This window comes from Carcharhinus amblyrhynchos, chromosome 28 (genome assembly GCF_965287045.1).
Source record: "Carcharhinus amblyrhynchos chromosome 28, sCarAmb.v2.hapA, whole genome shotgun sequence".
Lineage (NCBI taxonomy): Eukaryota > Metazoa > Chordata > Chondrichthyes > Carcharhiniformes > Carcharhinidae > Carcharhinus > Carcharhinus amblyrhynchos.
The window spans coordinates 17,840,786-17,867,565 of NC_137351.1; the positions used below are offsets into that span (position 1 = coordinate 17,840,786).

Below are 26,780 nucleotides of genomic sequence, written 5' to 3' on the forward strand. Positions count from 1 at the left end.
TATTGGCTGATCAACCAGATTGTAAATGGCAAACAATGGTGGCATAGGCAGTGCATGCAAAGAACTCTTTGCAAATAGTTGGAGGGTACAGTCTGTACCAACCGGTACAGCAGGAATCCAAAATTGCCTTTGGTCCTATGAGATACTCCCCCAGCTCTAGAAGAGCTCTACCTTTTTACTCATCTGAATGTTTTCCTTGCAAACGGAATGACTTTCATTAAAGCTGAGGTTTTGAAGAAAATCCAGTGAGCTTTACAGCATTGTGCAAGGCCATCAGGAATACAATTTGGACCAGGAAACTCGTACAAAGGAGAAGTGGGGAAAGAATGGAAAGGTCCTGGCAAAATGATAGGCAATGAAGGAAAAGTAGTTATTGTACAACATGGGAATCAAACTATTAAGGTTCACACTATGAGGGTAATTGACACTGACTATACCGTTATAGATTCTGAACAAGACAGTGAAGAGCTGCCATGCACTTCACATATGCACATAATTGGCAAGTATAAGGAATTAACTATGGCAAATAAAGAATTGATTGATACGACCATAAGACATAGGAGCAAAATTAGGCCATCCAGCCAATCAAATCTGCTCCGCTATTCAATCATGGCTGACATGTTTCTCAACCCCATTCTCCTGCCTTTTTCCTGTATCCTTTGATGCCCTTACCAATCAAGAACCTATCAACATACACTCAGTGACCTGGCCTCCACAGCCTTCTGTGGAAATAAATTCCACAGATTCACCATCCTCTGGCCAAAGAAATTCCTTCTCATCTCAGTTCTGAAGGGTCGTCCCTTTAACCTGAGGCTGTGCCCTTGGATCTTAGTCTCTCCTACTAATGGAAACATCTTCCCTATAGCTACTCTATCCAGGCCTTTCAGTATTCTGTAAGTTTCAGTGAGATCCCCCTCATCTTCTGAACTCCATCAAGTACAGATCCAGAGTCCTCAAACACTTCTCAAACGTCGAGCTTTTCAATCCCAGGATCTTTCTCGCGGACTTCCTCTGGACTCTCTCCAAGGCCAGCACATCCAAAATTGCTCAATATTTCAAATATGGTCTGATCAGAACCATATAAAGCTTCAGCAGTACATCTCTGCTTTAGTATTCTAGTCCTCTCAAAATGAATGCTAACATTGCATTTGCCTACCTAATTACCCATCCAACATGCAATTTAACCTTGAGAGAATCCTGAACTAGGACTCCCAAGTCCTGAATTCTTTCCCCATTTAGAAAATAGTGTGCACCTATTCTTCCTACCAAAGTGCATAACCTCACACTCTCCCACGTTGTATTCCATCTGCCATACTTTGTCCATTCTCCTAACTTGTCCAAGTCTTTTTGCAGCCTCCCCACCTCCGCAATACTACTTGACCCACCACCTATCTTTGTATCATCTGCAAACTTAGCCACAATGCCCTCATTTCCTTCATCTACATTGTTAATGTATGAAGTGAAACATTGTGGTCCCAGCAGAATTCCACAGTCACCGGCTTCCATCCTGAAAAGGACCCCTTTATCCCCAATCTCTGCCTTCTGCTAATCAGCCAATCTTCTATCCATGGTAGTATCTTGCCTCTAACACCATGGGTTGTTATCATACTCAGCAGCCTCCTGTGTGGCACCTTGTCAAAGACTTTCTGGAAATCCAAGTAGATGACAACCACTGGTTCTCCTTTGTCTAACCTGCTCAGTACCTCCTCAAAGAATTTTAACAGATTTGTCAGGCATGACATCCCCTTGATGAAACCGTGATGCCTTCACCCTGTTTTACCATGCTCTTCCAAGTATTCTGAAATCTCATCCTTAATAATGGACTCTAAAATCCTACCAACGACTGAGGTCAGGCTAACCGGCCTGTAATTTCCCGGCTTTTGCCTCCCTCCATTCTTAAACAGGAGTGTTACATTATGATTTTCCAGTCCTCTGGGACCCTCTTGATTCCAGTGATTCCTGAAAGATCACCACTAATGCCTCCACAATATCTTCGGCTATCTCCTTCAGGACTCTGGAGTGTAGTCCATCTGGTCCAGATGATTTATCCGCCTTCAAACCTTTCAGCTTCCCTAGCATCTTTGCCTTAGTAATGACCACTATACTCATGTCTGGCCTCTGACTCTTGAATTTTTGGTATATTATTGGTGTCTTTCACCGTGAAGAATCAACAAAGTCGCTATTCAGTTCTTCTGCTATTGCTTTGTCCCTCATTACTAGTTCTCCAGTATCATTTCCAGCAGACCTATGTCCACTCTTGCCTCTTAGCCTTTATATATCTAAAAAAAACTCTTGCAATTTTCCTTTACATTATTTTATGGCTATGATGATGAACAAAGTAACAGTGAAGCAAAGGATAAGGCTATTTATTCAAAAGGACAACTACCCAAAGTATGAACAAAGGTAACATACATGCCAGAAGAGACTAATGCGTGGAGAGATGCTGTCATCATACGAAGAGCAGGAAAGATCACTGGTAAACATAAACATTGGTTAGATAGGCAAGATAAAGGTCAGGAGATAAGACCTGTGGTTTGGCAAAAAGAGGTAAAAAATGCAAAGGCCAGAGAATAGGTTATAAGTTCTGACAATGAACCAGAAAGGATACAAGGAAAAGATCTCAGACTTTCAGACAGGCCTCTGATCACATGCAGGAAAGATCATGTAGCAGCAGTCCAGGATGAGAAGGGGCAAATAGAGGCTTGACAAGAAAGAGAACTACAGAACAAAATCAATGTCACTAGAAGTGGAAGCCCTCATGAAAGAGAAATTTTAGTACCTGCCAATAAATTCAAAGATAGAGCAGTACAGTGGCACAATGGTTACTGTTGCCTCACAACACCAGGGACCCAGGTTCGATCCCTGGCTTGGGTCACTATATGTGTGGCGTTTGCTCCAGATGCTCTGATTTCCTCCCACACTCAAAAGATGTACGGGTTAGGTGGATTGTCCATGCTAAATTGACCCCTCGTGTCGGGGGTTAGTAGGGTAAATAATTAGGGTTACGGGAATAGGGCCTGGGTGGGATTGTGGTTGGTGTAGACTCAATGGGATGAATGGCCTTCTTCCGCACTGTAGGGATTCTATGATTAGCTCGGAGGCAAAAAGAGAGCTAGCAAGTTTGAACAATTTTGGAGCATTTACACTGAAATTCTAGACAGGGGACAACCAGCCTTATCACAGATAGATGTGCACTGCAAAGATGCTCCCTGGCAGCACATACAAGATAAAGTGGACTGGTAATTCAGGGTTTTGAACTTAAAGATCAAGATACCAGAGTGGACTCCCTTACTGCAGGGACAGTATGCTTGAAGATTTGATTTGGCCATTTTGGCAAAATACTCCAGTGAGTACAGGCTGATAGATAACAAGGGTAGCATGTTTGCAGGGTGAGCATTTTAAGTATTTTTTTTAAATCACCTAAAGGAGGAAAATTTTGGAATTTAAACAAGTATGTTTACGGATTAAATGATGTGTTAAAAGTATGGTATTTTTCTGTGAGGTCAGTCTTGTTGAAAATGGATTGCTTTCAGTTAAAAGCAGACCCTGTAATGTTCGGTGGGCAGCACAGTGGTTGGCACTGCTGTCTCACAGCTTCAGGGACCCAGGTTCGATTCCAGCCTTGGGTGACTGTGCAAACCCCATATACACACATTCTCCCTGTGTCTGCATGTGTTTCCTCACAGTACTCTAGTTTCCTCCCATAATCTAAAGATTGGCCATGCTAAATTGTCCCTTTGTGTCAAAAAAAGTGTAGTTCGGATGGATTATGATAAACGTATGGGGTTACAGGGATAGGGACAGCGAGAGGGCCTGGATAAGGTACTCTGTCAGCGAGTAAGATGCAGACTCAGCAGGCCAAATAGCCTCTTCTGCATGGTAGTGTTTCTATGATTCTACTGAAGGTAAGTAGGAATCTTTATTATGCATTTGGATGACTTTCTTTGGGGAATTTAAACAAAGGGTGACTGATAAAACCAAGGAGGAGTTCAAGGTTGGAAGCAAGGCTTCAAGGGCTTTTAAAAACATAGGTTTAAATATTACACAAAACAAGGCAGGCATGACATTGAGTCTAGAAAATGTTGGTCGCATCCCACTAAAATGGGTCAGATCTTCACAAAAGAGGAGCCAGAATCCAAGGAATCCAATAAATTGGGCAGTTAAACTAGGTTATGCACTGAAACTAGACCTGATGCTAGTTATGATGAATTGGAACAGAGTACCATGATAAAGGATGCCATGGTAGAGGAAGTCTTGAAAGCAAAAACATTAAATAAACTTGGATAAATGCACACTCAAGTTCCCAGCCCCTGTGACCCAGAATATATGAGATTGGTCATCTTTAACAATGCTTCGCAGTGCTAATCTTCCAGATAGGTTTTTGGGCACCACAGAGTTCATCATATTTTTGGTTGGGAAGAATGATAAACGTTATGCTATGGCTTGGGGAGCCAAAGAAAAGGGTAGTGAAAGCTGCAGAACATAGATGACGTCATGGATATAAGGGTTTATTTATGCAATATACTGACAGAAACAAGGAACAAGATGAGAAAAGTCTGCACAATGCCATGTTGATAACCAAGCCCTGAGAGACAATGTCTATTCAACAAAAAGTGTTACTGACAAAAGGTTAAGAATAGACTTAGCTGGCATAAACGTTAGAAAGAAGCAAGATTCCTAAGATACAATGATGTGACACAAGTCACCAATTATTAGACAGTTTTATGAAAATAAATGCTGCTCCAAGAAATTGCTAAATATATTGGGAGAGGGATGTCTTGTGTTACAAAGACAAATAGAAAACTAATTTTTATTAATTTTTTTATGGAGATTGTCACAATTATTATTCTGAAAGGATTGACTTCGGAATTACTTCTATTGGTCCAGATTTACTGCTCAACCCATAACTGCACATGATCAAGCCTGGTACACACCCATCTTTCAGTCCATTTGTCCTCCCCCTCCCTCTCCCCCAAACAATTGGCAGGGTTCCTACAAAAAAAACATTCAATTTTCTTGTACAAATAAAGAATATAATTTTATATTAGAATTTAATAAATGCATTTCATGTAGTCTTTAAAAGTATATATATCAAATATTTGCTTTTGATAAGTCACATTCTACACTGCAACAAGTGCTAAACCTACAGAATCAGGGGTTACAGCTGAAAAAATATCAGACTTCTGCTGAAGTTAGAATTTTTCAGCTGGAGTGAGACCTAACACAAAGGTCTAACAGTTACTTTAACAAATGGTAATTCATTTCTAAGAAAAAATAAACATTAAAGGTTAGTCCTTAATTGGATTGTTTGTGTAAAAACTCTATGAACCACAGGTGCTTCCACAATGTCAGGACGCCCCTCCCTAAATTTTCTCTAAAGAAAACACTGAAGCACATAACACTTTTGTCTCTGATTGAGAAAAGCTAACCCAATTCCCTCTAGTTGCCACCTCCTTTCCTGCTCGTTTAAAACTAACTCAAAACTTCCTCCAAGTTTTCAGTTCTCTATCCTCCCTCCCCACATTCTCAGTGCACAATTATACTTTGACAAATAGAAAACTAATTTTTATTAATTTTTTTATGGAGATTGTCACAATTATTATTCTGAAAGGATTGACTTCGGAATTACTTCTATTGGTCCAGATTTACTGCTCAACCCATAACTGCACATGATCAAGCCTGTTACACACCCATCTTTGTTAAATTCTCTGAAAAGTCTTCCTACACTTGAATAGAATCACAGAATGGTTACAGCACAGGAGGCAGCCATTTGGCTTGCCAAGCTCATGTGAAGGATGCAATTTGTTTCGATCACAAGGTTTCCAATATTCTAATTAATCATAAAATCCTTCAGTGCAGAAGGAGACCATTTGGCCCATCGAATCTGCACCAACCACAATCTCACCCAGGCCCTATTCCCATAATGCCATGCATTTACCTTAGCTAGTCCCCCTGACAGTAAGGGGCAATTTAGCATAGCCAATTCAGCTAACCCCGCACATCTTTGGACGTGTTTTTGATCCTTCTAGTTATGGCCTTAACCTTTATAACTGGACCATCTTCAGTTATATGCAAGTTTTGATCACTTAGACCAATTCATTACTTACAGAACAAATGAATAATCAGGCTTTATGCTGTTCTTGCTATGGGGGTTAATGGCAGAAGCACAACAAGTTACTACTACTATTTCTTGGTTATCCATGCGATAAGAATAAGAGGAAACTATTACAATTGCTGTATTGTTTTTGGACTGGCTCAATTTCAATGCTCAATATTCACTAAGGTGCAGGATATCAATGTTCAGGAGCTTGGTCCACATTTTGCACCAAGTATCAGCAGCAAATGTTCCCAAGTATACAAAGGGCTGATGCAAACTAAAATTTCCTTTACAATGTATCTAATGTTAAAATGCAATCACTACTTCAATGTCACATTAAACCTTTGAGGCTTCAAAATGTTTAATATCCTACTAGTAAATAAAAGGTCCCTATTTTGTGGTATGTGGGAGTAAATTGGACAGCACTTCCCCACATACACCGCTAAATGCAGAAATCAGGAAGTCTGTATCCAGTTTGCATTCTCTTCTGCCAGCTTCACTGTACATCTAATCAAGGGATTAGTTAAAGCACAGGAAAGACATGAAGTTGTGGTACTTAAATTTTAGTTACTCATTAAACATGCCAGAAGAGGTTAGGCTTGAATCTTTAAGTGTTATAATCTTAATTACTGTCAAATGACATCTCTGGCCCTGAAAATTTAGTGTGATCTCATTCATTCAGATTTGAATGATTGCTAGTTTTAAAGAATTAAAATAACATGCTTTTCTCTTTGTCACTTATCTGGCACTCATTTTTCTTACCCTCTTTATTCACTTTCTGCTTAATTTTTCCTTGAATTAAATATTTTTATTTTACTTCCCTGGTTTAGATTCCCTATTCCAGACTTCCGTTAAGGTCACTTTAACCACCCATCAGTTCCTCAACAAGTGATGCCTCCTGTCATAATGTCCAGAGAATATTTCTAATTTAGCATTCTGACTGATTGGACAGTCAACATCTCAAATCTTATTGCCTAATAAAGGAGCCAGTGTGGCTGCCCTCAGAATAGGTCTGCTCCCCAGCATCATATTTAGGGGCTACCCCAGTGATGCACTAGGGAATCCTTCTTGGAAGTTCCCAAGTCAGGGTTCACCAGCAATTATCCAGAAGGGCTAACTGTCCCTGGATAATTTCACTGGGACAAGAAGCATCCCATAAAGCAATTTAAATCACTAAGTTTGGATAGTTCTGCTGGTCCACCCTCAGTTATTCCAAAAGCGTTGGAAGGAAGAAAAGCACTTCTAACTTCAGAGTAACTGATTGTCCTGATCAGCAGTCAGGTAAAACTGCAGATAGCAGAATCCTGACAAAGCAAAGGGATCGCCCTGGAGTCATATTCATTTTCAGAAGAGACTGGGAATTTCAGGCAGAATGATTAGTATTGCATACACATACGTAGTAAAATTATTAACTTGTCACTTTTTTTAAATAGCAAGTTTCATGAATGATCCCTAAAGGAAACAGTGAAATCATAATCTCCAGTTACCTTTTGAAATGGAAAATTAGATTATCTTTAAGCTCAGTTTTAATGCTTTCATTGACAGATTTTTGTTTAACAAGTTTACAAATGCCTTAAGCATGCTGGATTAGCACTGAGGACAATAGTTCATAATGCCTGTTTAATTATTAGACATTTATGATTGTCTTGCTAGCTAACAGTTTATAAGAAACACTATCATTCAACATCACAAATTTAAATATAGCATCTTTAACAATGAAATGTCCCAAGGTGATTCACAAGAGCATGTTAAGTATGACACCAAGCACCATAAGTAAATAAGGAATTTCTTTAAACAGAATAGCAAGGCAGAAAGGTGGACAGAAATAGGGCCTGAGCAACTGAAGACAGGGCCTATGGTAGAACAATTAAGTTGGCGATGCAGAAGAGGCCAGAAATTGAGAGGTGTAGATCTCTTGGAATGTTGAGGGATGGTGGAGATTAGAGATGGGGAGGGGCAAAACCACAAAAGGATTCTAAAATAAGGGTGTGAATTCTGAATTTAAGACATTGCTCGACCTGGATCCATGGCTCAGCAAACACAGGAGTGGGAAGGGAACAGGAATGTTGCAAGTCACAGGCAGTAGAGCTTTGGATGACCTCAAGTTTATGGAGAGTAGAATGTGGGAGGTCAGCCAGGAGTGCGTTGTAATAGTTGAATCCAAAGTTCACAAAGGCATGAATGAGGGGTTCGACAGATGAGCTGAAACAGAAGCCATTTCAGGACTAAATGTGGCACCTAAATGTGAATAGATTAGCTGAAGTACAAGGGTCTGCCTGTACCATTCCACACTTAATGAAGACTAGGAGGTAACCTACTTCTTTAACCTTCCTGTAACCAACACCTTCCCAACAATCTCAAACAGTTGCCAGGTGTCAGAATGGAGTTGGTAGCTAGGACAGAGAGTTAGGAGTGGAGACAATAAGCAATTCTACTGAAAGCTACTTTACTAGCTGATTTCAGTAGTCATGAACATTTTGACAATTGTCAATTTACTAGTCCACCTAAACACAATGTAATTGAATTTTCTGAATATTAAATCTCCGTAAACTTAGTCTTCATTCTGAACTTTGTTACCTGTATCTTAATTTGTCTCATGATCCATTCACCTGGTATCTTGGTGTTTATCTACACCTGGTTCACCAATACCTCAAACAAACTGATGGTTATCTTAATACATGTCTTGCACAGAGGCAGCTGTTAGTTTTTTTTCAAATGCCAGGGCAGCAGCAGGTGTTGCAGACTACATGGTAGAAGTGACTGTGAAGGTCAAGAATTCTTTGCAGGAGGGGAGGGTAGGGGTTGATAGTAATTGTTCTGCATCTTGTTTATCCCCTACAACATACAAACATTGTCATATATAGATCACAATAGTTGTCAGTCAAAAGAGTTCTCATCACAAATCAGAAGATATTTGCTTCCAAATTTTGCCATTCTAAAACTTTCATCAGGTTATCCAGCATTCACAGAAAAAACCTCATTTTAGTTCAATTCACCCCCTTCCCCTGCAGAATTTTAGCACATCAGAAAGGAAACTTAGACGTTGTTCATTATTCTTTATAAACCCACGTCACAACTGTAACTCAAAACATAACATTTAATTGCACTTCAGCAACCAGTGAAAGTTATTATGCAGTGCCCAGGATCTCTATTTGATTTCAGTGGGGATCACTAACCAAATTGTTATGGGGTGGGCAGGGAGAGGGAATGAAGAACATATCTTTATTCCATCTGCGTTGCAGGATCATAAATTGCGAGACACTGCAAAACTCCTATTCGGAAGTTTTGTTAAAATTCGTAGCCCTCCATCTGCAGTTCTATTCAAGTTTCAAAGTCGCTCCCTGTTGTAAGCTAACAAATGGCACTACTGTGAGGGGCATTCAGCTGGCAGTGAATTTTCAAACTACAGACATCTGCAGGGAACATGGTCGGTTTTCATTTAGGAAGTACTCTTTCTTAAGTGTAGTTGTTCTGAAGGAGGGGGGGGGGGGGTTGGAAAGACAGAGTGGAACACAACAGTGCTCCAAACTTTGCAGTCAGTGCCAACATTTACTGCAGTAACAGCTTCCCTTTAAATGGAAGTGGGTGATGCAAAAGAGTGAAAAATACCCACTTGCCATCATCATCCATGCACACAGTCCTGGCTCCTCTTAATGAGCAGGCTGAGGCTTGTCCAGGCGATTATTTCTGCTGACAGTCCCCGCTGACACGTAGCCACGTAGTCTATCTACACAAGCTTTTAAATGTCTCAAAGAAAGGAAATAATCTGAAACTTTCTTTCATCGGACCTTTTTTCTTTTTGAGTGCAGGTCAGGGGAGCAAAGTTGAGGAGCTGGGGTTTATGTTTTTTCTTTCTCACACATCTCCTCAGGGTGAGATTTTGGGGGTGCAGAGAGAGAAGGGGGGGGAGGTCACCATTTTGGTCAGATGGGGTGTAAATTGTTGTGGAAAATGTCCCCTTACCTCGGTCGGACTTCATTGTCGGCGGCTCCTCGTCTTCTAGCCCCCCGCTGCTGCCGAGTTGCTGCTCCCGGATCCTCTCTGAAAGGGACTGACAGGCGGGTGAGGAGGGGGGAGGGGGGGTTAAACGGATGCGACCCCCTCCTCTTCTCTCTTGCCCCCTCTCTCCCTCACGGCGGGGTTGTCATCCAGGCCTCCCCCCCTCCTCCTCCCTCCCCGGATTTGGGAGTCCCCAAAAGCGATCGGAATTGATGGGGAACCAAACAGAAAATATAGCCGACGGAGTGTGGGAAGAGAGAATGCTTACGGCTAGCAAGGCAGACCAGCCAGCCGGGGAGGCAGCAGCCCGCCCGTGTCTGTCCGCCTGTCCCCCCCCCGGCCTCTGTCACCCCACAGCCGCCGCCGCCTCCATGTTGTCAAAACAGAAACCCCCCATCCCCGGCCGCACAGAGGAGGGAACTGGCCCCGCCCCTACAGGAAAAGACCCCGCCCCCCGGTGAATTTGGCTCCGCCCCCAGAACCGTCCGAATGGAAGGAAGAGGCCCTGCCCCTTGAGGAATATGCCCCGCCCCCAGAACAGTTCCAATAGAAGGAAGCGGCCCCGACCCTTAGAGGAATATGCCCCGCCCCCAGATCAGATTCAATGGAAGAAAACGGCCCCGCCCCCACAGGGATAGGCTCCGCCCCTATCCCCGCCCACCCAGTGGAAGGAACGGACCCCGCCTCCCAATGGAATAGGCTCCGCCCCGGAACCGCCCACAATGGAAGCCCCGCCCGCAAACCCGCTCTCCAAGATAGGGAATAGGCCCACCCCCGCAGGAGGTGACCACGCCCCTATCCCCGCCCAAGATCCGCCTTTCTAAAGAGGAATTGGTTTAGGCCTCCCCTCACTGGAAGAACTGGCTGCTCCCTCAGGCTCGCCTTCAGAGGGAACCGCTCGCCCCTCCCCCCGGCTCCGCCCTCACAGAGGCACTCACTAGCCCCGCCTCCTAGACCCCCCTCAGAGGATCCCTAGCCCCGCCTCCGCCTCGGTCACGTGTCTCAACAACCGTTTTCTCCCTTGACATCATCCCGCCTCACTGCTCCTCCCCCCGCGGAACTCTCGCGGCGTCACCATAGCAACAGGGCCCAGCGATCAGCCGGTGGCTTGAGCTCAAGTGAAATAACGTCCAAATCACATGGAACCACTGATGCCGGGATCCCACTCCTGTTTCATAAGTTTAAAACGTTGTTTGTTGCCTTTATCTTAATGTTTAAAACATTGTTGGGTTCTGGCAGACCAGATGCAAGTTACTCTGTGCAGAAAGCTGGCAGTGAGACGATGGGCCGCATGGTCTCCTGTGCTGGTAGCAGACGAAAGATGAGATTTATACAATCCCAATTTAAACTCAGGGCGACTGCGGTTTATTTTTAGTAAAATCAAAATACTGCAGATGCTGGAATCTAAAGCAGAGAGTTCTTGAAAAACTTGGGAGGTCTGGCAGCATACGTAGGGAGATAAAGAGAGTTAACTGTTCAAGTCCATATGGCTCGTTCTCCCAAAGAATAAGTGTGATTACATAACATGTGAGAGGGAGTTCAACATAGAAGGCCAGTGATTAGTAGGTGCTGGGAGTGATTACAATCATGGAGTTTTCCAGCACAAAAAGTGACCTGTTGGCCCATCGTGTATGCGCCAGGCATCAAGCACCTATCCTAATCCCATTTTTTAGCATTTGGGCTATGGCCTTGATGCTATGGCATTTCAAGTGCTCCATTGTAACAAAGATGTAGCAAAACTTAAGGCAACTTCTTGTGAGCCATCCCCAACATAATTCTAATTCTTTTATGCTTTTAAAACTCTACTCTAAATCTTTTAAGCTCTCTAACAATGCTCTATTTCAAACTCTTCTTTCTCTACACCCTGGCTATAACTGTAACATAACATTCAGCACTCTCTACTGCACCCAGTGCCTCTACTTTCTCAGAAGACAAGGAAATTTGGCATGTCAGCTACGATTCTCACCAACTTTTACCATAGAAAACACGAGAGGGCACGGGTGATGGTCACCAGTGGTCAGGGTTAGGTTTTGGTCACTGTTAAGAGCACAAATAAAAGTTGCATCTCACAGCTGGAACTAATCTATCTCTGATTCTCCCCCTACAGTGTTTAGTGTACCCCCATCCTACACACTGAGACACAGACTGCTGTGCTGCACAATACCAGCCTCTAGGCCAAAAGTTATGAACCACCTGCACTACATTCCCCAGCATCCATAGGACCCTTAATCAAACACCACTCCCTGGCATCACCCCCACCACTCCAGCCAAACCCCCTGGCCCATTTCCCTACATGCTTGTGTTCCCAACCCTTTCTGCCATGTGGGCCTAGGTGGCAGCGTGTCTTTGGAGAGCAGGTAGAAGTCAGACTTGAGTGGCACCAGAGACAAGATTCCAGTGTGCCATCATCCTCCAGCCTTCAACAAATACTCACTACCATGGCCAGTCTGGGTCATTTAACCGATTGTGATGTTTCTCGAGGTCGGGCGGGGGAAACTGAGAGAGGACGGGGAAGGGTGGGACTGGGCTGAGAGAACATAGGGAAGGGGAAGGATCATTTGGGTTGAATGACCAGCTTTGGGTTGTGGAGGGGGGGGATGTGGCGGCTACGGTTTCTTCTGGGGTGTGGTGGAAGGATGTTGGGAGCAGCTCTCACGCTGGATTTCACTAGCTATGGGAAGTGGGCTGCTATCAGGGCCTTTCTTGCTGCCACGTCTTGCCAGGCACCTGCCATCGCTGCCTGACCACCATCCTCCAGCAAGTTGTCAAGCTCTGCCTAGTCTCGATCCTCTCCCTCCAGCTGGTCTCCCTTCTGCTGGGTTATGCTATGCAGAATGCATTAGACGATTATAATGCATGAGGCATACACAGGGTCATACTGGAGGGCATCCGCTCGAGCAGTCTAGGCACTGGAATCACATCTTCAACAGGCCTATGCAACGATCTACTACAGACCGGGTGGCAACGTGGGCCTCATTATAATGGGTCCCTGCCTCAGTCTTGGGCCTTCGCACTGGCATCATTGGCTATGACCTCAGTGGGTAGCCCTTGTTCCCCTCCACGATGAGCCATCCCAGCAACCTGGGCTGATCTTCAAAGAACCCAGGGATGTCCACCTCAGGACATAGCTGTCATGGACACTCCCTGGTGGTGTGCACAGACCTGCATGGTGTTCATCAAGTGATCACATTTGATTTGTACATTGAGGGAGTGAAACCCCTTTCTGTTGATGAATGGTTGCCCCTCACCTCAAGAGGACTGCAGGGCAATGTGTGTCCCATCCACTGCCCTCTGCGCCTGGGGCACCCTGGCAGTGGTGGTCAAGAGTACAGCTTGGGGCTCCTGCTGACCCTGACCAACGTCAAAACAGATGTATTGGCCTGCTCGGGCGAACACATCTGTGGACTCAGGCCTGAGGGATTTCACAAAGATCACCACTGGGTGCCTTAAATGTCCGTGTCGTATAGAAATTCAGTGCCACCATCACTTGGCAGCGTGTGGCTGCCCTCAGGTGCTAGGTGTGTTGGACCGTGTCCTTAGATAGGCGGAACCAGCAACAGCACATGACCTCCAACAGCCCCTCGAATGATGTTCTGGTCCGGTATTGCCTAGGCCTCCGCATCCTCCTTCTCCTGGCCACCCTTTTGGAACATTGCTGTCCCACTCCTGGCTATCAGTGGCAGCCCCCTGCCCTCCTTCCTGAGGGCCTGCCATTGGCTGCTCCTGGAGTGGCCTCACCATGGCCTCTACCTCCTGAGCCACCTTCTCCTCCTCAGCCAGCACCCTGATGGCCAGCTCTAAATCAATAAGACTGAGATCCATTAGGTCCATTCTGCATGCTGGGGGTTAGAGAAAGATTGATAAATATCATTGCTTGCATTTACCCCAGCACCAGCCCCCCACAATCCCTCACTGGGACCAGTATCCCCATGTGGATGTTGGCAACACAGCACAATCTGTGGTGCCATGCTTCACCTGAATAGGTTGCCTGCCATTGGTATAGTGATGATGTGGAGATGCCAGCATTGGACTGGGGTAAACACAGTAAGAAGTCTGACAACACCAGGTTTAAGTTCAACTGATTTATTTGATAGTAAACTCGCAAGCTTTCAGGGTTTGCCCCTTCGTCAGGTGAATGGAGAGTTCTGGCCTCAGACAGAGCATATCCCTACTATTGGTACAGTGAACATGGCAAGGTGGGAAAGCATAAGAACATAAGAAATAGGAACAGGAGTAGGCCATCTAGCCCTTCGAGCCTGCCCCGCCATTCAATAAGATCATGGCTGATCTGTCGTGGCTCAGTTCCACTTTCCCGCCCTCTCCCCATAACCCTTAATCCCCTTGCCTGTCAAAAACCTATCAACCCGCGTCTTAAATATATTTAGCGAGGCAGCCTCCACCACTTCAACGGGCAGAGAATTCCAGAGATTCACCACCCTTTGAGTGAAGAAGTTCCTCCTCAACTCCATTCTAAACCACCCCCCCCTTTATCTTGAGGCTGTGCCCTCTAGTCCTGCTGTCCTTTCTGAGCAGGAAGAGCCTCTCCACCTCTATCCTATCCATCCCATTCATCATCTTATATGTCTCAATGAGATCTCCCCTCATTCTTCTAAACTCTAACGAGTACAAGCCTAGTTTATTCAGCCTCTCCTCATAGTTCAACCCCCTCAACTCCAGTATCAGCCTAGTAAACCTCCTCTGCACTCCCTCCAAGGCCAAAATATCCTTGCGTAAGTGCGGCGACCAAAACTGCACACAGTACTCCAGCTGCGGCCTCACCAGTGCCCTATACAGCTGCAGCAAGACCTCCCTACTTTTATATTCAATCCCCCTCGCTATGAAGGCCAGCATCCCATTCACCTTCCTGACCACCTGCTGCACCTGCAGGCTGGGTTTATGCGGCTCATGCACAAGGACCCCGAGGTCCCTCTGCACTGTTGCATGCTGCAGTTTTTCGCCATGTAAATAATAGTCCTTCCTACCATTATTCCTACCAAAGTGGACAACTTCACACTTGCCAACATTAAATTCCATTTGCCAGTTCCTGGCCCATTCGCCCAGCCTATCTAGATCCTTCTGCAGACTTTCCACACCCTCCGCACAATTTGCTGTTCCACCAATCTTGGTGTCATCAGCAAATTTTGACACCATACACTCGGTTCCCTCCTCCAGATCATCTATATAAATGGTAAATAGCTGAGGCTCCAGCACCGACCCCTGGGGCACTCCACTAGTCACCAACCGCCAATCTGAATAGCACCCATTGACCCCCACTCTCTGCCTCCTATTTGACAGCCAATCCCCTATCCACGCTAACACCCTACCCCCAACTCCATGCCCCCTAACCTTCTGTAATAACCTATTGTGCGGCACCTTATCAAACGCCTTCTGAAAATCAAGAAACAGCACATCCACCGGCTCTTCTCTATCCACCGCCCTAGACACATCCTCATAGAACTCCAATAAATTCGTCAGACACGACTTCCCCTTAACGAAACCATGCTGCGTCTGCTGTATCAAACAGTTGTCCTCAAGATGCCTTGCTATTTTCTCCTTGATCACGGATTCTAACATTTTACCTACAACAGACGTTAAATTAACTGGCCTATAATTCCCTGCCTTTTGCCTGCCACCCTTCTTAAACAACAGCGTAACATTAGCTGTTTTCCAATCTTCCGGCACTTCCCCAGAATCCAGCGATGTTTGGAAAATAATCATCAAGGCATCCACTATCACCTCCGCCATTTCTTTCAGAACCCTTGGATGCATTCCATCCGGTCCTAGGGACTTGTCCACAATCAGTCCCTCCAGTCTGTCGAGCACCGCCTCTCTAGTAACAATAATGTCATTCAGGCCCTCCACTCCTACCATCTTTCCATCGCTAACACCCGGCAAACTATTCACGTCCTCCTCCGTGAAGACCGAAACAAAAAAGTTATTCAAGGCCTCAGCCATTTCCCCATCCCCTACCACTAAGTCCCCCCTCTCATCCTCTAAGGGTCCAACGTTCACCCTAGTCAGCCTCTTCCTTTTTATATATTTATAAAAACTCTTACTATCCTTTTTTATATTTAGCGCTAGCCCAGCTTCATAGTTTATCCTACCCTTCTTTATCAACTTCTTCGTCATTCTTTGTTGATATTTAAACCTCTCCCAATCCTCTTCTCACCACTACTCTTAGCTACTCTAAACGCATCCACTTTTAATTTAATACTCTCCTTTACCTCCTTCGTTATCCACAGCTGATTATCTCTCCTCCTACGATCCTTTTTAACCATCGGAATAAATTTCTGCTGAGCACCAAGAAAGATCTCCTTAAAAGATCCTCCACTGTTCCTCAGCAGACCTACCTTCCAATGCGCTCCCCCAATCAACATTCGCCAATTCCTCTCTCATCCTATCGTACTCCCCTCTGTTCAAACAAAGGACACAGGTCCAGGAACCCACTTTCCCCTCCTCCATCTGCATCAGAAACTCCACCATACAATGATCATTCTTCCCAAGAGAATCCTTCACCACAAGGTCCCTAATTCTACCTGCCTCATTACTTAACACCAGATCCAAGATGGCTCGCTCCCTCGTCGGCTCCAACACACACTGTTCAAGGAAACTATCCCGGCAGCATTCCAAGAACTCTTCCTCAAGCCCACTGCGTCCAACATGGGTCGACCAATCAATATGTAGATTGAAATCCCCCATAATTATCGCCGTTCCATTTCTGCACGCCGCATTTATTTGCGCGTTAATAGCCCGCCCCACCTCCAGATCATTATTTGGGGGCTTATAGATGACGCCCACCAGTGTCTTCCTCCCTTTTCTGTTCCTAATCTCCACCCACAACGATTCCACTTTCTGCTCTTTGGCTCCTATATCATCCCTTACTACCACCCTGATGCTATCCTTAATCAGCAGAGCTACGCACCCCCCTTTTTCCTCCCACCTATCCTTCCTAAACACTTGATACCCCTGTACATTCAGCTCCCAGTCCCTGTCACCTTGCAGCCACGTCTCTGTAATGGCTACCAGATCGTACCCATTTGTGCTGATCTGCGCCACCAGCTCATTCACTTTATTCCGAATGCTTCGTGCATTCAGATAAAGTGCCTTCATCCCAGCCTTCACCTGTACCCTATTTGCCGGGATGCCACCAACCTTACTCACGCCCCCTACTCCCTTTATTATTGGGACATCCTTGGCCTCAGGTTGGTGTGCGGGTGTGACCATTGCTATGAGTGCAACTACAGCATTCCTTCCAGGCATGTGTTGCGTGTCAGGCACACAGGGCAGGGACAGACTCCTTTTTATCACAAGATGGGTTCCCATTCACTGCAGAATACATGCAGCATGAGTGTCTGTGTTCACCAGAGCACCCCTACTTGGAGCACCTGAACGGATGAGCCCCCAAGTAGCACATGGTGCACTCCCCCCTTCCCTAAAACCCCAGCTCTCAGTCCAGTCCCTCACCAACCCCACAGTCAGAACAACATAACAGCCCAGTGACTGCAGACAGCAGCCTGACCAACAGAGAGTAAAGGAACACATCCAACCCCATAGAGACTACATGGAACGTCCCTGAGCCTGGGGACAACATTTCAGCTCTCCAGGGACCTTCCCCCAGCAAGCAGAAAATTTCCAGGCACTGCCTCTACCTCCTCTGCACTCTTGGGGCCGCAGCTCCATAAAATGTACCTCCTTATTCCTGTTCAATGTTGCCATGCCAGGTCCTGACTTTTATACAGCAGTTGTAATCCATGTCAGTGTGACGTCATGCCAGAGTGGGGGAAGACACTAGCGAACGCAGAGATTCTTGTCGCGGATCCACTAATTAGATGGTCAGGTATGTAAACGCGTGCTAATGTTCGTTACACTGATTTTCAGCATGGATCCTTCGACGAGAAAAAAATTAGGCTGGGAGACGCGCTCAGGGCTGGACTCTTAGTGCGAATCATGCAAATCAGTCACTGCTTGAATCTCCTGAACCACTGCACTAAAAAATAAGTGCAGCGGGATGGGAGAATCACCCCCGTTCTCCCTCCACCCTCATGTCAAACAAATAATCTGGTCATTGCAGTACGCAATTGACTGCTGCATTTCCTTACTGTATTCTTTGCCAGTTACTGTAACCCATCCTTGCACTGGGGGAAGGTTTTAAAAGCAGTATCCTTTATAAATCTGGATCAGCTTTTAATTTGAAAATCAGGAAATCTGCATCAGGTTTCAGGCTGACAGTAATTTAAATGATAGTACAGGAAGTGGCCATTTGGCTCATCACATGCGTGCTAGTTCTTTGAATGAACTAATTAGCTGTGCTTCACAACTCCCTAAACAACATAAAACATCAGTAGGCTATTCAAATCTGCTCTGCCATTTGATATGAGTGATCTGGTTGTGGTTTCACAACAGCTTCACCTCCCCTTCTGTCTCTATATCCCTTGTCTACTTAAAATATATCTCACTTAGCCTTGAATAAATTCAGTGATCCAGCCTCCATTGCTATCTGTGGAGGAGAATTCCATGTACATATGATCCTCAGCGAAAAAATATTCTCCTCATCTTGATCTTGAAAGAGAGACCTCTTATTCTTAAACAGTGTTCCAGACTAGTCATCATAACCATGTAAACATATTCTCTTCAACTGTTTATCGACTTTCCTTTTGAGTTAATATTGAATCTGCTTCTACCACCCTCTGAGGCAATACATTCCAAATTACAACTCACTGTATTTAAAAAAAAGTAATCTCTGGGTCTTTTGCTTATCACTTTAAATTTGTATTCTCTCTATCCCTTTTAATGGAAACAGTTTCTCCTTATTCAGTGGTTAGCACTGCTGCCTCACATTACCAGGGTTCGATTCCCAGTTTGGGTCACTGTCTGTGTGGAGTCTGCATGTTCTCCCTGTGTCTGCGTGGATTTCCTCCAGGTGCTCCGGTTTCCTCCCACAGTCCGAAAGACGTACTGGTTAGGTGCATTGACCATGCTAAATTCTCCCTCAGTGTATCCAAACAAGCTCCAGAGTGTGGCAGCTTGGGGATTTTCACAATAACTTCATTGCAGTGTTAATGTAAGCCTACTTGTGGCTAAAAAATAAACTTTACTTTTTACTTTTATTAAAACTTTATGATTTTGAACATTCCTATCTAATCTCCTCTAAACCTCTTCTGCAAGGAAACCAACCCCAGTTTCTGCACAGATCAGAATCTCTCTCGTCACATTATCGTAATTTTCCACGTCCTTTAAGGCTTTGACATCCTTCCTAAAGTGTCATACCCTAAATTGGACACAAAAACACCAATTTCACCAAACGTTGACAGAAAGTACACCCAGATCTAAGATTTTTAACACATCATAGATTATATGTGGGACAAGGGAAATGAATGAAGAGCAGTAAGGTGAATTCAAACAACGTTTTTCTAATCATTTTCTCAATAATCAAATGCTGAGCAGTGTGTTGTTTGAAAACCACAAAAAAGCTCCAACATGAGTTATTCATGGGCCTGTGCTACGCGGCTTCCTGTGTCTACCTGTTTATTGTGAAGTTGGTGTCAAGCCAACAGCAATGCCTCTGTGCTTCTCAAGTTAGCCTCAAATACAGTAACAATTATTTGCAAACATGTCCTCTATGACAATACTTCACAAACGAATGTCGACATTATGGTTACAATTACCTAGACAGGACAATATGCTGACTATTCATCTTTTTATTTGGTCTGCAGTGCCTTGCCTTCATTCTAAAGAACTAATGAAATTACTAGACCCCTGGTCTCTCCTTTACTTGCCAATTTTAATACTTCCAGCTGATTTTGATTTGATTTATTATTGTCACATGTATTGGGATACAGCAAAAAGTATTGTTTTTTGTGTGCTATAAAGACAAAGCATACCGTTCATAGAGAACGAAAGGAGAGGGTGCAGAATGTAGTGTTACAGTCATAGCTAGGGTATAGATCAACTTAATATGAGGTAGGTCCAGTCAAAAGCCTGATGGCAGCAGGGAAGAAGCAGTTCTTAAGTCAGTTGGCACATGACTTTAGACTTTTGAATCTTTTTCCTGACGGAAGAAGCTGGAAGAGAGAATGTTCGTGAGGTCCTTGGATATGCTGACTGCTTTTCTGAGGCAGTGAAAAGAGTAGACAGAGTCAGTGGATAGGAGGCTGGTCTGCGTGGTGGACTGGGCTACGTTCACAACCCTTTGTAGTTTCTTGCGGTCTTGGGCAGAGCAGGAACCATACCAAACTGTGATACATTTGGAAAGGATGCTTTCTGTAAAAATTGGTGAGAGCAGGAAGAGGATGGATAGGAAGAATGCATCCTTCTCATCCACCTTCTTTTTGCTCTTCTCACATTCATTGTTTTATGTGTGTCATATATTTTCTCTCGTTATGCCTCCTTTTGTTCCTTGTTACATTTGTTCCTTGTTCCTGATTTCCCCGCAACCCCTCACTACTGTAACAATTCACACACCATTCTGTTTTGTCCAGTGTATATTTTGCTTCCTGCCCCCTTTCCCTTTGTTTCTTTTTAAATGCAGTTTATTTGTTATATCTTTCAGCTTGTGGAAAGATTTTATACCTGAAATGTCAACTGTCATGTTTCCTTGACAGATGGTGTTTGACCTGCTTGAAATGTTCCAGCATTTTTGTTCTTGTGTCAGTGTTTACTTTGGATATCAGTCGATTGGCATCAGTGTTTAGTTTCCCTTGTTAACATGAAATCTACCTTCCATATCCAAGTAGCAAATTTACAAACTCAGAAGCAATTGGATGTAAGATTCTGCTGTCAAGATTGAAATTAGGTGGAAATTCAGGTTGCAGGCTCACGGAAACCCAAAACCTGGACTAAACAAATACACTGCAGCGACTAGTTAAACATCCTTCGACAGTACTTTCCAAGTCTGTGATCTCCACCACCTAAAATTACAAAGGCAGCTGAGGCATGTGAACATCACCAGCAGCAAATTGCCCAAGCCATGCACCATCATAACTTGGAACTATATTGCCGTTCCTTCACTGTCATTGGGTCAAAAACCTAGAACTCCCTCCCTAACACTCTGTAGGTCTGTCTACACCAGACTGCAGTGGATCAAGGAGGTGGCTCACCACCATTGTCTCAAGGGCAATTAGGATGGTCAACATGCTGACCTTGCCAACAGCGCTCACATCCCATGAACAAATAAAAGTATAAAATCTGATGAGCAAACCTGTATTGTGCTGTAATAAAACAGCATAAAATTCATCTGTATCTGATAATTCTGTTATAACAAGATGCTGCGTTTAATGTGTTAAGGAGCTGCATTGCTAATATCAATTGAATTAACGTGAAACAACAGTCCTAACCTTTCATTCCGTGCCTCATACCATCACTATTTGCTTTTGCCAAAAGCTGATAACACAGAAGGTGGCTAATTCTACACATTTGCAACACTTGGGGCGACAGGGACCCCTTGAGGCGAATGGGATCAAAGATCATGGGGAGAAAGCAAGATTAGGCTATTGAGTTGGATGATCAGCTATGATTGTAATGAATGGCAGAACAGACTCCATTCTGAGCAGAGGCTAAATGGCCTCTTCTTGCTCCTACCTTCTACGTTTCTATGATTGCAAGTCAACTATTGAAAGCTGATGACTTTTTTTTACTCAAGTGTTTGTTATTGGATGGACAATGAATACAGCACCCTTGACAGTTGTGGTTAGGGCTATGAATTGCATCAGGAGCTTGAACATTTTGCTTGCTTGATTTATGGAGGTGATAATGCTCTTTTATTTATTAAGTGAATCATTTCCCTGCTCTATTGTTAATGTTGCTCCTGCCATTCAATTTGCAACATCCAACTGTTGTTGGAAACATTTTGTTAAGTTCAATCTTTTGGGTATTAAATTGTTGCCCTCCTCTTGCTAATCTTGTAAGAAGACATTCAAGCTTTTAACATTTGTAAGCCAATTTCAACAATGAGACACTAAACAGAGCAGTACAGGAATGAAACAATCACATTTTCCTGAAATCGATGTACGCACTGCGAGAAAAATAATGAAGGTTTTCATACAAACAGTGCCATGAGGTTATTCAAACCCAAAAATAAAAGCAAAACATTGCCAATGCTGGAAATTTGAAATAAAAACCTTTTCACTCTTGTCTTTTGTCTGAAAAATTACTTTGTGGCCATGCATTTTTTGTACCAAGTCGTACGTCAACGAACATGGTCATATGTATGCCAATATGAAGACTGGTAAGATATAGGAACAGAAGCAGGCCATTTGGCCTTTCGAGCCTGCTCCACCATTCAATCAGATCATTGCTGGCCTGACATTGCTCATGTCTACTTTCCTGCCCATTCCCTGTAACCCTTGATTCTTTTATTGATAGAAAAACGATCAATCTTGGCATTTAATATACACAAGGACTCTGCCTCTGTGGCAAGGAGTTCCAAACACTCACAATCCTCAGAGAAGAAATTTCTCCTCATTTTAGTCTTAAATTGGTGCTCCATTATTCTGAGACTGTTCTCTGGTCCTGGACTCTCCAATGAGGGGAAACATTCTCTCAGCATTTCCCCTGTCAAGCCCCTTAAGAATTCTGTATTTTTCACAGAGATTACTTCTCATTCTTCTAAATTCCAATGAGTAGAGTCCCAACCTGTTTAACCTCTCCTCATAAGACAATCCCTCCATACTGGGAATCATCCTAGTGAACCTTGTTTGAACTGCCTCCAATGAAATAATATCTTTCCTTAAATAAGGGGATCAAAATTGCTCGCAGTATTCCAGATGTGATCTCATCAGTGCCTTGTACAGTTGCCGCAACACTTCCCTACTCTTATATTGCAACCCCCTTGAAATATGGGCCAACATTCCATTAGCCTTCCTGATTATCTGCTGCACTATTGTGCTAGCTTCCTGTGTTTTGTACACAAGTACCTCCAAGTCCCTTTGTGTTGCAGCTTTCTGCAATTTTTCTCCATTTATTGAGGGCCATTCCCAACTGAATGCTCTTTGAAAGATTGTAATAATTACAGAAAATTGTTTTACTCTGACTGTTTACATGTGAAATAAAATTCACAAATTTATATTATCACTTATACTTTTTCATTTCCAGTTTCTGTCCAATAGAAACTGAACTGGAAACCAGTAAACAAATTCCATTGCAACCTCCTGCAATGATATACATTGCCTGAACAGAGGTTTTATCATGTGGTTTTCTGCCTCAGAAGATAGCCATGCTTATCCACTGCCAGCAAACTCACCAAGGACATATAGTTCAGTGAAGTTTGTTTGCATTCATAGATATTGTAACATTCTGACTCATACCAAATCAGCTCTGCAACGTAAGCAGGATGATTTCTGTAGTAATGGGAACGTCAGCCCTTCTACAGAATCGCAGCATAAGGAGTGGCATACTGGATCAATACTTAGCATACAGCTTCTTAGACAGGTGGGACTAGTCTTCACGACTTTAGTGTTCTCAGGAAACCAGGGGCAGCACGTCGGCACAGTGGTCAGTGCTGCTGCCTCAGAGTGCCAGGGAGCTGGGTTTCAATTCTCGGCTTGGGTCACTGTGCGGCGTCTGCACGTTCTCCGCATGTCTGCATGGGTTAGCTCCGAGTGCTCCGGTTTCCTCCCACAGTCTGAAACAAATGCTGGTTAGTTGCATTGGCGATTCTAAATTCTTTCTCAATGCACCCAAACAGGCGCTGGAGTGTGTTGACTAGGGGATTTTCGCAGTAACTTCATTGCAGTGTTAATGTAAGCCTACTTGTAACTAACAAATAAACTTTAAATCACATTGCCAGAGCCCACAAATGATTGAGGATTCCCTTCTTGTGCTGCTGCGGCATTTGTGGGATGATGTTCCTGAAACAGCTGTGCTTGTTCGGCCAGGAATTACTTGTAGACATTGAAAAGCATTAATTAATGAGAGATTTGTTATATCACAGTCCAACATGGTTAATCATGCTAATTAACAATGACCATATTTTTAAAGTTCATGGTATTAAGCTCATGACCTTGGATTACATAGTCTGGTGCAATAATTGTGACACTATCAACTGGAGGTTACCATTGAGCAGAAATTGAACTGGACTAGATGTATAAGTACTGTGACTGCAAGAGTAGGTCAAAGGCTAGAAATCCTGTGGTGAGATACTCATCTCCAGACTCCCCAAAGCCTGTCCACCAGCTACAACACAAGTCAGGAGTGTGATGAAATACTCTGTTCTTGCTTGGATGAGTGCAGCTCCAACAACACTTAGGAAGCTCAATACCATCCAGGACAAAGCAGCCTGTTTGATTGCTACCCCTTCCACAAATATTCAATCCCTCTATCACTGACAAACAGCGGTAGCCCTATGTACCATCTATAAGATGCACTGCAGGAACTCACCAAGGTTCCTAGGCAGCACCCTCCAAACCCACAACCTCTACAATCTAGAAGGACAATAGCAGCAGATACCTGGGAACACTACCACCTGGAGGTTTTCCTCCAAACACTCACCATCCTGACTTGTAAATGTATCTGTTCCTTCACTGTGAATGGGTCAAAATCCTGGAATTTCTTTTCTAGCAGTAGTATTATAGATGGACTTACACCTCCGGACCGCAGCAGTTCAAGAAGGCAGCTCAACACAACCTTCTCAGGGGCAACTTGGAATCATAGAATCCCTACAGTACAGTAGGAGGCCATTCAGCCCAATGAGTCAAAATCCCACCCAATCCCTATTCCCGTAACACCACACATTTATCCTGCTAATCCCCCTGACACTAAGGTCAGTTGAACATGGCCAATCAACCTAACCCGCACATCTTTGGACTGTGGAAGGAAACGGGAGCACCCTGAGGAAATTCACGCAGCACAGCGAGAATATACAAACTCCACACAGTGACCCAAGGCCGGAATTGAACCTGGGACCCTGGCGCTGTGAAGTAGCAGTGCCAACCACTGTGCCACTGTGTTGTCCTAAAGAGATAGGCAGTAAATGCTGTTCTAGCCAGCAATGCCCACATCCTGTAAATGAATTTTTAAAAAACACACTATAGTACCAATGGATTTATCTGTTCAAAGTTACTTATAATATAGGCTCAAAGGAAGGCCATTGTAAAACTGTATGGAAATGATGACCAAGGATTAGCAACTTAAAACGGTTTCCTTAGAGTTCTTTAGCAGTTATTACGTGCTGAGTGTGTGTCGATGCTGGGAAGAACTCCTGTATTACTGACACGTCACCCTCTGTGTACAGGTCTTCACAATATACACATCTACAGCCACCTAATCAAGCAAAAATATTAACAATTGTGTTGTAGTTTACTGCCTCCTGGCACTAGACCACATAATCCAGGCAAGGGTTGAGAATAAAACTGACCTTACAAGTGGGATAGTTGCCGGTTTTCAAAATCTTCTAAATTGTTTAGAATGTATATTGGAGCTAGGAAAGCTGTACAGCGGCCTATAGTCTAAATGTTAAACCACACACCAAACTCTTCAGAAAGAGCTTTGACCCCTGTACTACCTTCATCAGCTGACTGCATCCTCAATTAATTCTTTGTCAACTACCCAAATTCTGCTCCGTCCTCAGCCAAGAGAAGTTTAGTTGTAGCAAATGTTTACGTATTACCTCCACTCACCAATAGAAAATAATTGATAGAACCCAGCAAAGGGCAGCAGGGACACTTACAACGTCAGACCAAGCTAAAGGAACAAGAGGCAGAGAAGTCTTATCCCCTTGGAGATTATGTTCTGCATTCTGACTTTTATTATCTTTGCTAAATTTGTCCTAACCCTTCCATTTATACTGTAATGTGGATTCACTCATGTCAGTACAAATGCAAGAGTTGGCATGTTGGCACAGTGGGGCAGCACGGTGACACAGTGGTTAGCGCTGCTGTCTCACAGCGCCAGAGACCCTGTTCGATTGCCAGCTTGGGTCACTGTCTGTGTGGGATTTGCATATTCTCCCTGTGTCTACGTGGGTTTCCTCTGGGTGCTCTGGTTTCCTCCCACAGTCCAAAGATGTGTGGGTTAGGCGGATTGCCTATGACAAAATGTGCATTAGTGCCAGGGGGGATTGGCAGGGTAAATGTATGGGATTATAGGGATAGGGTTTGGATGGAATCGTTGCCGGTGCAGACTCGATGGGCTGAATGACCTCCTTCTGCATTGTGGGGATTCTATGGTTCTAAAACATGTAGAATTTTATGGACAAATACTTACCAAAGTCTGGAGTTGGTAAGTTTATCGTACCTTCCCCAGTATTAAAAATAACCCTGGCTGCCCACAGTCAGAAGAAAATAATGACCTTAATGAGAAGCAGCACCTTTCCCACTTGTGGAAATCAGGGTCAAAGCTTCCTCTCACAATTGAGTGCATTTTAGTATCAGGAAGTGTGCAGAGGCTACTTTGCTTTGGCAGAGTTACCCAGCTGGAAGGGACAAAGTTGCTTGTGAAGACATAGCTTTGATACACATGGTGCAGAGCTTCATTACTTCTTCACTGTTGTTTTCAGACTGTGAAATTTGAGTTTGAATAAGGCATTTCCTGTTTTCCCAAAACATTAAGCTGGCTGGGCCAAGATTTAACACAACATGATGATTAAAGACAGTTATCTAAATTCACAACAGACTCTTTAACTGCAGTAAAGCGTGAGCTGTACGTACTATTTGATTTGCATCCAGAGTATGCCAAGATGTTTACTTCTAAA

At 44.0% G+C, this 26,780-nt stretch overlaps 1 protein-coding gene across 3 annotated transcripts in view; it reads right to left on the reverse strand.

Annotated features, from left to right (window-relative positions):
• The window catches only part of atosa (atos homolog A), a 114,549-nt gene extending 89,084 nt beyond the window's left edge, over nucleotides 1-25,465 (reverse strand). For 2 of the 3 annotated variants that reach the window (XM_080214389.1, XM_080214386.1), the window contains exon 1: nucleotides 10,061-10,457. In XM_080214389.1, the coding sequence (XP_080070515.1) occupies nucleotides 10,061-10,076 (16 nt within the window). In that variant the 5' untranslated portion in view covers nucleotides 10,077-10,457. Of the gene's footprint in view, nucleotides 1-10,060; nucleotides 10,458-25,445 lie in introns of those variants that run through there. The other variant, XM_080214391.1, reaches the window with a different exon arrangement.
• Nucleotides 25,466-26,780: the final 1,315 nt, after the last annotated feature.